Source organism: Gymnoscopelus microlampas (assembly GCF_963454915.1).
Source record: "Gymnoscopelus microlampas genome assembly, chromosome: 23".
Classification (NCBI taxonomy): domain Eukaryota; kingdom Metazoa; phylum Chordata; class Actinopteri; order Myctophiformes; family Myctophidae; genus Gymnoscopelus; species Gymnoscopelus microlampas.
Genome location: NC_139960.1, coordinates 2,339,497 through 2,352,428, shown reverse-complemented (window position 1 = coordinate 2,352,428; position 12,932 = coordinate 2,339,497). Strand labels below are relative to the sequence as shown.

Below are 12,932 nucleotides of genomic sequence, written 5' to 3'. Positions count from 1 at the left end.
TATAAGAACTGTGTTCCAAACATAAACACACCACCCTGGCGTTTTTACTCATATATGGATATGAAGCACCGACTGAAGGTGTAAATGTACACATTTACCCAAAGAGTAACACAATATAAACACTAGAAACGTGGAAGTGTAGTTCTTAAAACTTTTAAGGCAGAATTAATCATATCTTCGACAGAAACAGGCTGTATCAAATATGAATGAATATCATAAACGATGCAGAGCCACCCCCCTGACAGAAATGCCGGGGTGGTGGTGTGTTTATGTTTGGAACACAGTTCTTGTATGACTAAGATTCCCCAATGGGGATTTCAACAGCAAAAATAAGCCAAGAAAAACATAATTCTAAAATGTTTTTTTTATTTTTGGGGTTTTTCCGTTTTTCTGTTCGTCACAAAGAACCACGAGATAACATTTTCCAAAAAGTTGCTGCTCCATTCACTTCCATTCACACAGGTCTCCGCCAGGTCAGGTATGTTATTCTGGCCTCCTGGTGGCGCTATAATAGGCCAATTTGAAAATGGTCCCTTTCACGGCAATCAGACACAGCATTCATGATTTGAGGCATTTTGTTCCAAAAATGTGTTTTGCTAAATTAGACCTGCTGGTGGCGCTATAACAGGCCAATGTGAAAATTTTCTTCCTCGGCCTAGTGGGAACGTGCGTGTGAAATTTCACGGAAATCGCAAGCTGCGTTCATGGTTTGAGGCAGTTTGTTCAAAACGGACCAATCCTGCAAACTTTGGATGGCAACCTTAACCAATGAGGATGGAATATGGGAAATCGGACAGATCAGGGTTGATCACATGACTATAGAGATACTGTGTACCGATTTGCATGACGTTTGGTTAAAAACTGTAGGAGTAATGGGAAAAAATGGGTTTTGCACAAATCGGCCTCCTGGTGGCGCTATAACAGGCCCATGTGAAACGGACACACGGACGGACGGAGGGTAAAACATACTCTCTCGCCATGCCTTCGGCCTGGCGGAGACAATAACTTTTTTTCTAAGTACTAGCTTAGAAAAGACTGGCAGAGGCTACAGACGGTTCTAGAGAAACTCTATTGATGTGTAATTGTCAAACGTCTGTCTGTCTGTGGTCTTTGACGCACAGTGTCGCAGTAATTCCCTCCTCTTTCTCTTTCGCCCCTTCTTCTCCTCCTCCTCCATCCCTCATCCATCCTCTCCTCCTCTTACACCCCCCCACCACCCCCTCTCTCTCTCTCTCTCTCTGTCTCTCTCTCTCTCTCATCCAGCCTGATCAAAGCGGGTAACAAGCCTCCTCCTCCCCCGGCGGCCTCCTCCACCGCGCCGGGCAAACCCAAGAAGGCCACCACCTTCCAGGAGTTCGAGAGCATCACCAGCGACGCCTGGGACGTCGGCGACGACGACGACGAGCTGCTGGCCATGGCGGCGCAGAACCTCAACATCGAGGTCGTCATGGAGACGGCCAATAAGGTGTGACGGAATGACCCCCACGCTCACAGCTAGCTGTAGGGCTGCCTGCAATGATCTCTTTATTACTTTTACAATGAACTAAACTACTAGACCATGCCCGTGGGGGGGGATATGCGCACATGATCTGGCAACCCCGGGAGCCAGCGAACACAAAAAAACACTAATAAACAAGCTGACATTTTGGGGAAAGCGAAAAACGGGCGTTGCTGTTCCGTGCGCATGGTAATTGGTCAATGGCTCTGTGTGCAAATTCAGATCAATTGCTCTTAGGGATGTTCACAATTAATCGATTTTCGATTAACCCATTGAGACCTGCCTCTGTGTCATTGTTAGATTTGAGCTAAAAAGCTTTATTTTACACTTTGGGCTATTCAAAAATAGCAGATCTACAAGCTCATAGCGCGGCACCGAGTGCCGCGCTACGAGCTTGTAGATCTGCTATTTTTGAAAAATCGTGAAAATTTGTGCAAATCTTTGAATATATATATTTTTAAAGCGAACATTTTTAACTCAAATCTTTGCTTCTGGGGGTCCCTGGAGATTTTTTATTTGATGGGGGTCGGCGGCCAAATACATATAATTGTGGGGGTCCTTGACAGGAAAAAGTTTGAGCACCACTGATATAGAAACATACGTTTTTCAGCAAACTGTTGAGATTTAGGAGACATGTAGAATCGGCTTCATTTCTCAATGGGTTAACTACCGTTAAGAAATTATCCGATTAAATCAAATTAATTAATTAATTAATTAACAATTCATTGAAAAAATAAAAAAAATATATAAATAAAAATAATAATAATAAATGTTCAGAACCCAAGATATGATGATTTGAAGATGTTCTGCTCCATTCACTTCTTGTTTAACTAATGTTTAACAGGATAGGAGGATTATAGGAGGATAATCGAGAATACGTTTTCAAAATTGTATATCAATGATATGAATGATTACCCACTTATACTTCGTCACACAACGGTGTGGTGCAAACACATTGTTAAAATATTCCATCGACAAGCCCACAACGCATCACGACGGAACGCATTGTGAGCTTGTAGATCGGTTAAATCGATTAGTTCGATTTACTGTTGCACCCCTCTATATCAGTAACAGTTACTTAGATACAGATGGTTACATCCTGAGTAGGGTTGGGTACCGAAATACCGTTCCAAGTAGGAACCGATAAAGAAATGGTCGGTACCGGCGGGTACCCATAAAAAATATGTAATTTCAGTTCTGCATATCGGTTCCTAGACGCGCTAAAAGCCGTTTAAACAAAGGCGTTTAGAAGTCAAATCCGGTAAAACACTGTTGTATGGAGATGTATACATCAGTAGCGTCTCTCTGTTTGGAGGAGTGGAGCTGCTTCTTCTCTCCGGGCGCACTCAGCCCAGCCTCATTACTCCTCGTACCCCCCTCCTCTCACTCACCACTGTCTCAACTGAAGTAGTAAGAGAAGGAATAACCTGCCCTGCAAACTTTGTAACCAAGATTTGCTGTTGTCATCTGGAAAACTAGAATCCACATGTCAGAGGGTGTAACATTACCGGTAGTTGGAATGAGCTCGCGCAGGGGAAAAGAATTAACACCAGCTGTGAACGCTTCTGTTTGATTGTGTGTGTGTGTGTGTGTGTGTGTGTGTGTGTGTGTGTGTGTGTGTGTGTGTGTGTGTGTGTGTGTGTGTGTGTGTGTGTGTGTGTGTGTGTGTGTGTGTGTGTGTGTGTGTGTGTGTGTGTGTGTGTGTGTGTGTGTGTGTGTGTGTGTGTGTGCGCGCGCGCAGCGCGCGCGTGCGTGCGTGTCTTGCAAAAATGAAACTGAAAGTGACTAATTCAAAAGAAGGAATGGCAGACCTAATATTATTAATGCATTTTGTCTGTGTGTGCAATAATGCAACTGCAGACATTATAATGCCTTTTGCTAGGCTATTCAATATTTGTTTTAATGTCTTGAATATGGCAGGGTAATGTTCTGAGGCATATTGTATTTTATTACTACACAATAGTAAATCAATAATTCTACACAATAAATAAATATGTTTTAAATAACTGATCTCAATATGGACCCATTATAGTTATGATGATAAGTTTTGCCATAATCAAATCAAGTTGCTCTACAACAGAGGCACAGCCATGACAGCAATGGTACAAAAAAAACTTTAAAAAAATGTATATATATATTTTTTAATTATTAATTTCCGGCTATTCGGTTTTCGGTTTCGGCCAAGATTTTTCCATTCGGTGCATCTCTATTAAATAAACATTTGACCTCTTATTTTTTTTATCTTTTTGGAACCGAAATATGGAACCGATAGGAACCGGATCCGATAAGCAGAACCGGAACCGGACTCGTAAAAATCCTAAAGATACCCATCCCTAATCCTGAGTGTGACCATTTCAGTAGGAATACGTTCTACCCACCGATCCCTCCTCAGTTCAGTGATCCTCTCTCCAAACTCCAAAGAGAGCTCTCTCAAAGATAAGAGCTTCAAACGTAGCATCTCCTGACTGTTGCGTGACAGCAGAGCTGTAGGCTCTGTAATTCCTGTCTTTCCAAAAGCAGTTAAAGAGTACAGAGACCCTTCATAACAGACGCAGTGGCACTGTCAGCTTTCTTTAACCCATTAGGGCCTGAGCCGGGTTCCGATTCTACGAAATGTCTTCTAAATCCATTGAAAAAAAACTTGTGTTTCTATGTCAGTGGTGTTCAAACTTTTTCATGTCAAGGACCCCCAAAATGACTTGTATTTGGCCACGGACCCCTCCATCTCAAAATATTTTGTTCCAGGGACCCCCCAGGAGCAAAGATTTGAGTTACAAATGTTCTCTTTAACAATATATATATATTCAAAGATTTGGACAAATCTTCGTGATTTTTCAAAAATAGCAGATCTACAAGCTCGTAGCACGGCACTCGGTGCCGCGCTATGAGCTTGTATATCTGCTATTTATGAATAGCCCAAAGTGTAAAATAATGTTGTTTTTTTTAGCTCAAATCAAAAAATGACACAGATGCGTCCCAGCCAGGTCTTAATGGGTTACGGCTCTTTTCGACTACCAGAGCTAAGTGACAGCTACGACTGTTTCAGATCAGCTTCTCAGAACCTAAGTGGGGGGTAGCACTAACCCAGAACTCAGAACTTAATACTTAATGGGGTGCCAGCATTTTTTCATAACAACTTACGTTGGGTGCCAGCATTCTCCCCATTGACTGCGCTGTAACTGTTTAAAGCTCTAGAATCCACGACGAGCAAATCCATGTAAAAAAAAAGCATCCATTCATTATATAGAGGTCTCGTACAATCGGGGGAAAAAAATTTAAAACATTCGGAAATCCGTTCCATAGTTGCAGCCAGTTGAAAATAGTCAAAAATAGTCAAAATACATTGTAAAAAAAAAAGTACACAGGAGCCGAGATACAGGCTTTTGAAGTCATAAGTTAACCAGGAAGTGGATGGGAGTCTAAAACTTCGAAAAATGATATCTCCTGTTGCTATGGAGGAAAAAAAAATGTTTTTTTTTTTTTTTTCAAAAACAGTATATATACGGTTTTGGCACTCCATGGTTGTAATTGAAAAGAAGTATATATACGGTTTTGGCACCCAATGTGTTAAGTAGCGAAAATAGCAGATCTACAAGCTCAGAACTTGAGTGTCAAAAACGTAGATCTCCGTTTTTTACAAATACAACCGGTCGAGTGCCATAAGCTTTGTTTTTTTCATCAAAAACAAATGTTTTCCACATTCCACAAGAGGGCGCTCTAACGCAACTTAGGAATGATCCTAGGACCCTGTAAAAAAAAGATATGGACGGATGTGACGTCATCCCCAAAAAAACGTGATGCCCGTCCGCCCCAATGATCATAGCTCTGAAACACATCTTTTTTGTTGTTGGTGAAAACCAGCCTTTTTCCACGGGCCATCGCTCTAAAATGGCGGATCGCGGTTGAAATGTTATCGTTCCAGTCGATAGACGGGTCCCTACCCCATCGCCCGGACATCTTTTTTGTTTACATCCGGGTCCCCGTTGTGGCTTCTACAGCCATCTAAAAGACCGGACCGTTTTTCATAATCCAAACGAGGTGTGCCAAAAACGGTTATGGCCTTTTTTGGAAAAAAATATGAGCACCAGGAGATATCATTTTACGAAGATTTAGACTCCAATTCACTTCCTGGTTAACTTATGACTTCAAAAGCCTGTATCTCGGCTCCTGTGTACTTTTTGTTTTTACTATGTATTTTCGACTATTTTCAACTGGCTGCAACTATGGAACGGATTACCGAATGTTTTTAATATTTTTCTCCCGATTGTACGAGACCTCTATCTGTGTAATGAGGTGATCACCGTGAGGACGGTGATCACTGAAAATATTTTGTGACTACTTGAAAAAGGTTCAAAAATGGTTAAAAATCCAGGCACTCAACGTACACTTTTTTAACTCATTCCCTGCCTAGAACGACTAAAACGACTTCTGTCCATAAGCCATGCCTGCCTAGAACGACTAAAACGACTTTTAAAAAAAAAAAAAAAATGATTTTTTTTTTTTTTTTTTTTTTTTTTTTTTTTTTTTTTTAGATTTTTTTTTTTTTTTTTGACCCAAAGACCAAGGAGATATGATTTTTCGAAGATATAGACTCCCATCCACTTCCTTGTTAACTTAAAACTTTAAAATTCTGTATCTCGGCTCCTGAGTACTTTTTTTTTTTCAATGAAAAATATGGCAGTGTTCAAACGCGCCAGAAATAATTCTGGCAGTGAATGAGTTAAAACACTCCTGGCACTCAATGTGTTAAACACATTTTCTTACATGTCGCCCCCTTCAGGGAAAGGTTCTGGTTATAACGGCAACATAAACAAACAAACAAACAAGCAAACAAAAAGGCAGAACTTCACCGGTTCTGGAAAGTTTGGGGTCCGAAAAGAGCCTTTTTTCCAGGGGTGATGCAACCTTGATGATATAGAGGGCCACTATATTTCCACACTCACTCCAGAGGGCCACGTTGCATATACGGTCGGGCCATTCTATGTCACACAAAAGTAGCAAAAATAGCCGATCTACAAGCTCAAAACACGTCGCACTTTTGAGCTTGTAGATCTGCTATTTTTGCTACTTTTGAATTGGAATCCAGATTTTTCTGGGCTAGTTTTGAATTGGAATCCTGAAAAGTAACGTTTTTATTTACCCAGAAAAATGTGTAAATATAGCATCAGAATAATTATGACCTTTTTATACTTTGGCTATTCAAAAATAGCAGATCTACAAGCTCATAGCGCGGCACCGAGTGCCGCGCTATGAGCTTGTAGATCTGCTATTTTTGAAATATCTTGAAAATGTTTGCAAATCTTTGAATATATATATTCTTTAAAGCGAACATTTGTAACTCAAATCTTTGCTTCTGGGGGGTCCCTGGAACAACATATTTTCAGATGGGGGTCCGCGGCCAGATACATATCATTTTGGGGGTCCCTCCCTGGCATGAAAACCGCTTTAGTCAGTGGGATTCTGGTTTCCCGCTCCGCAGGTCATAGAGAACCACAGCAAACAGCAGGAGAGACAGAGACTGGACCACCTGATGGACCCCCAGCAGAGGGAGGAGGAGGAGGAGGAGGAGGAGGAGGAGGATGCGGAGGAAGAGGAAGAGGAGGAAGACGAAGAGGAGGAGGAAGAGACGGAGGACAGAGGGAGGGAGGAGGGGCAGACGAGCTGCCCCGACGTGTCGTTTGCGTCCGACGACCCCGGCCAGCCGGGCGACGGCCACATGGTGAAGTCCCACAGCGACGCTCCCATCGGCTCGCCTAAAGGTCAGCAGCGACATCGCCGTATTATTAGCCGTATGCTGAAAGCAGCGCGGCTCTATAAACAGCACTAGTCCTAGTCGACACCCGAGTGACATTTAGTGACACCTAAGTGTCATTGGCTGTCCTTCACACTTCCCCCCTTTTAAGCCCCTCTTTTAAGCCAATGGGGAGACGAAAATGTAATGGACACGTTAGGAACGAATTAGACGAAAATGTTAGGGCGGGACGAATGGAGAAGAGATCCAATCAGAATTACTCTTTTTGTGGGACTAGTTGGGAAGGGATCCAATCAGAACGATCCTCATTGTTAGTTAGGTTGATCCACCCGGAAGCAGACCACATTAGGGGCCAGCATGGACGAACACACATCACAACAAGGCAACGCACAGAGTTACACGTCAGGCCGGAGGGTTAGCCTAAATGCTAGCGTGCTTCATTAGACCTAGTTTGGCTATTAAGTTATTATTTGCCCATGTTCACACTGACTTCAATCTTAGCTATTGTTGGGAAGACCCGTGTGGTGTCACAAAATGTTGCCACCGCTTATATAAAAAACATTAGAGCGTTAATCTGCGACGCTATGTTGTTGCCAGGTTTGGCGAGAGAAACAAGCAATCCAAAAAACAAGTAATCAGGTCTATGAAAAGATTGGGGCAAAAAAAGCCTGCCGCATGCGGCTTTATTATGACTTTGGTCATTCTTGTTATTTTTTGAGAGGTGCCGAAGGCAACCACTCCTATATCTGGCTTTGTCCGTGTGTCCGTATGTATGTATGTATCATGTATGTATGTCCGTGTGTCCACCCAGCTAACATTGGTCAAGCATCACGTGACACGTGACAATATGTTGAAAGGGTGTGCTTTGAGCAAGACGCATGACGAAATAGAGACCTATAAATAGGCGTGTCACTTTGAAACATTGTTTACATGTTTCGAAGTGACATCAGTGCCATCAGCCCAGCTAACATTGGACATGTTAGCTTGGCTGATTGAACATGTTTAGCCAAGCTAACATGTTCTAATCCTTAGATGTTCTAATCTAAGAATCAGAACATTTCTAGAAAGCTATGGTTAAAGATAGGGTAAGTGATTTCCTTTGGTTAAAATAGCACGGGTCTGCTGGCGGAGACTTGTGCTCCGAGGAGCACATTTTCTATGTCTGTTTTCTATGTCTGTCCACAAACGTTGATGACAACATCAATACGGGGGTCAATACTAGAGATGCACCGATACAGGTTTTTTCAATTCCGATCCGATCCGATATATCAATTAGGATATTTTTCGATATCCGATATATATGCCGATATCCAAGTAAAACTTTAAATACAAAAAAAAATGCATTACCTTTCAATTAAAGACATTTATTACTGAATATTTTAAAGTACAATAACAGTAGAAAAAAAGAAAAAAAAAAAGTTTGCTGGATCGTTTAATCTAATAGTAATTTGCTAAAACGTTTGGTTATGGTCTTACAATTGCGTGATTGTATTATATATATTTATAAACCAGAGCCTTTTTTTAAAAACTTTTTTATTTTATTTTTTTTAAACTTTTTTTTATCGGAACGTGTATCGGTTATGTCATGTCCGATATCCGATACGTGAAATAAGTCATATCGGTATCGGTGCAACTCTAGTCAATACGGGGCTCTTCAAAGGCACCACTCGCTTCACACAGGGTGTCATTTTTTTCTATCCTTATTACATGCAGGCCTGTCACAGTGTTGATTTAGTCTACCAAAACTATGACGAAAAAGGTTGGTCGACTACCTTTTTTTCACTGACGAAAACTAAATAAAAACTAAATAAAAACTAAATAAAGACTAAGCTACGATGACTAAAACTAAGACTAAATATATTGACAATTTCTTCAACAAATAGAAACTAGACTAAAATGTTAGTGAGGGATCTAGTGGAGAAGAGATCCAGTAGAACTAAAAGACAAGTCATTTTATGTTTGGTTGCACTCGGGTGTTGCGCTCTGAAAATAGCAGATCTACAAGCTCACAACGCGTCGCGCTGCGACGCGTTGTGAGCTTGTAGATCGGCTATTTTGAGCATGCAACCAAGTGTAAAATCAGCCATTACGCGACAGGATGTTCGGTCTACTTAGTCGACTATAATCTTATGATATTTAGTCGACTAAAACTACAATAAAACTAAATCTTTTCAGGTGACTAAAATATGACTAAAACTAAATGGCATTTGATTCAAAAGACTATGACTAATACTTAATACAAATTTGCTGTCAAAATCAACACTAGCCTGTCGCAATTATTACATAAGAGCCTGATGCAATTATTATTTATTATAAGTAAATATCATAAGATTTTAGTCGACTAAATCTACAGTTGATTTAGTCGACTAAATTGTATGTTGGCGGTGCCTTGATGCCGTCGTAACGGCTGATTTTACACTTTGGTTGCATGCTGAAAATAGCCGATCTACAAGCTCACAACGACGCGTTGTGAGCTTGTAGATCTGCTATTTTCAGAGCGCACCACCTGAGTAGTTCTACTGGATCTCTTCTCCATTAGCCCCTCCTTAACATTTTAGTCTAGTTTTTATTTGTTGACGAAATCGTCAACATATGACGATTTCGTTACAAATTTCATTACAAAGCGGATTCTGCTGCTGCATAACATTACAAAACCAATTATGTTACTTAAAGGTAGGGTAAGTGCTATTTTTCGGTTAAAACAAAAAGTATTTTGTTAAAAGGTTAAAACACTATATTCTGAAAGTAATCATTGCTATAGAGTGTTTGTTCAGTAACAGGAGTCTCCCCGTCTCTCCAGCTCTTTAATAAACAGAAAATACATTTTTTGGTAGGTGTCAAAACCTCAGCCAATCAGGAGAAAGTACCCATTTTTAATCTTCATTCTTATAGTGTTCCAGTTCCAATTTTGCCTGCTCATTTCTTAGTGTCATCACTTCCAATGTCACTTGTTTAATCTATATCCTGATTGAGTTCCCTGTCCTGATTGGATAAAATTGGAAATGATCTGAATCTGAACATAGACCAATTTTGCAATTATTTGAATAATTGCAAATCACTTACCCTACCTTTAACCGTTACCAGACACAAGAAAAACAGTTTGATGTGAATGAAACTGCAGATATTACCAAATGTACACCATGTGTCCATTGGTGTTACATGTGTACACTCATAGTTGAATAAACACGATGTCACTGTGTATGCCTGAGAGCAGAGTGTGCATGACATGTGTGCGTGTCTTTCTGCATGTTGTTGTTGTTGCTTTCAGATAATGCAGACAGAACTGAGCCCTCGGGCAGGTCCTTGTTATCTTCATAAAGAAGGTTGACTATAGCTATAGTGTACCCGTGCCACGTTATCTCCAGATCCACAGATATCCTCCTCTCCTCTCCTCTGCTCTGCTCTGCTCTCCTCTGCTCAGATGTCTGTAGGAGAGGCTAGTCTTATTAGATAATGACACTCAGCCAGGCTTTCATTAGGACTGCGTTGGTTGCGTTGCTATCGCACACAGAGGCGGTGTCCAGGGGACCGCTACCAGGCTCCAGCAGTCATCTGGGACAGTGATTCTTAACCTTTTTAATTTCAAGGGCCGGCAGTTTGATATACATTAAGCCACTGACCCCCGTTTTGATAAAAAAAAAATCACACCCCGTGTGAAGGTAGCGGCGCCTTTGATACATTTTGTCATCGATATGTGTTTATAATGTGTTTATAGCCACGTGTCGCGTGAAGCTTGACCAATCACTTTGTTGACGCACCTGACCAATCAGAACGTTGACGGTGAACACGGACAAAGTCAGGTATAGAGCAGGATCCGCTCTATACCTTTAGGTATAGAGCGGCTAGCGCCGCTAAAAATATATCTCTGGGACTCCAATCTACACTGTAAAATCCTCAGTGTTCATTTAACTCTTAAGAGTGTACAAATGTGTACACTCTCAAGTTACAGACCCGGGGGTCCGTTTTGTGCTTAATTTAGCTGGGGGACCGCTTCAAGGACCCTTGGCGGTCTCTGGACCCCACGTTGAAAACCTGGTGTCACTCCTTCCCATATTCAGTTATTCCGTAGCGTTCCATGCACTATTCTTGAACGAACTTTCTCTCTGTTCTGAAACAAAGAAAAAAAAGTTAATGTGTTTGTTCGTTTGTGTAGCGCTACACAGAAGTTAACACATTGGGTGCCAGAATTTTATAATAACATATTACGTTCGGTGGCAGAAATCTCACCGTTAACCCATTTATACCTGGAATGCATCTGTGTCACTTTAGATGTCTTTGGCTATTCAAAAATAGCAGATCTACAAGCTCCTAGCGCGGCACCGAGTGCCGCGCTAGGAGCTTGTATATCTGCTATTTTTGAAAAATCGTGAAATTTTTTTTTTTATATTTTTTTCCGAAAAATTGTTAGGATTTTGATTTTTTTAGACGCGGCCTCAGGTCTTAATGGGTTAAGCTGCGCGGCGCTGTTTAAACTGTCGACTCCCAAGACGAGAAATCCATGTGAAACAAAGCATGCGTTCGTTTTGCACGATGGTCCTGGCTAACGCCTGGAACGATAACATCTCTCACGCGAGTAACGATGGCGCAGCGATCGCGCATACACAATGAGTCGTTTTTCCCCAGCGTAAAAAGTTTGGGAGTTATAGGGGTTTTAGAGAAGGAGATAGAACGGAAGCGGATGGGAGCCATGTTTTTTGGCACGGTGTTCCATCTGTCCTTTCCTTCTCAGAATCACCGTGGGTGATTCCAGAGCTGCTCCAGCCCCTCCCGTGTGGAAAAAAACCCGAAAAAAACTAAAACACTGAAAACACGGTTCAGACCGCGTTCGGCACCGAAGCGCTACTCTGTGAAAACACTGTTCAGACCGTGTTTGGCACCCGATGTGTTAATTAAATAAGTCACAAAAATGGATTATGTTTTAAAATCCCTCCCAATAGGCCTCCTCTGCCACAGAAACAAAAAGAAGCTCTCCTTACTGGCTTTAATGATTTTTTTATTTTCATTTTCACAAAGTGCAAATAAAACAGCAGCAAGAACGCTTTGCCCCGTTTTATATTTGCTCTCGTGAAAAAAGTATATACATTAACCCATTGAGACCTGAAGCCGATTCTACATGTCTCCTAAATCTCAACAAGTATTCTTAAAAACCTATGTTTCTATATCAGTGGTGCTCAATCTTTTTCATGTGAAGGACCCCCAAAATGATACATATTTAGCCGCCGACCCCCATCAATATATTTTGTTCCAGGGACCCCCCAGAAGCAAAGATTTGAGTTAAAAATGTTCGCTTTAGAAATATATATGTTCCAAGATTTGCACACATTTTCAAGATTTTTCAAAAATAGCAGATCTACAAGCTCGTAGCGCGGCACTCGGTGCCGAGCTACGAGCTTGTAGATCTGCTATTTTTGAATAGCCCAAAGTGTAAAATAATGCTTTTTAGCTCAAATCTAAAAATGACACAGTTCCAGGTCTTAAAGGGTTGTTAACCCTCTCTCGTCTCTCTCTCTGTGTGTATACCTGTCCCCCCCCCCAGATTTGGGTGAGCGTGCCTCCCTCTACAGACAGCGTTCTCTGCCCCACCGGCCCACCATCCCGCTGGTGGCCCGCATGGCCGACCAGAACACGTCGGGCACGCCCGTCCTGACGGAGAGAGAGGCCTCCCGCCTCGACAAGTTCAGA

The 12,932-nt window shown here is 41.6% G+C and overlaps 1 protein-coding gene across 3 annotated transcripts in view; it reads left to right on the top strand.

Annotated features, from left to right (window-relative positions):
• Positions 1-12,932, top strand: part of tbc1d22a (TBC1 domain family, member 22a) — a 197,461-nt gene that overhangs the window by 21,800 nt on the left and 162,729 nt on the right. For all 3 annotated transcript variants that reach the window (XR_014600235.1, XM_084050060.1, XM_084050061.1), the window contains exons 3-5: positions 1,264-1,465; positions 6,978-7,257; positions 12,787-12,932. The exon at positions 12,787-12,932 is cut by the window's right edge and continues 31 nt beyond it. Coding sequence is in view for 2 of the 3 variants with exons in the window: in XM_084050060.1 (XP_083906186.1) it covers positions 1,264-1,465; positions 6,978-7,257; positions 12,787-12,932 (628 nt within the window). In the remaining variant the exon portion in view is untranslated. The remainder of the gene's footprint in view (positions 1-1,263; positions 1,466-6,977; positions 7,258-12,786) is intronic.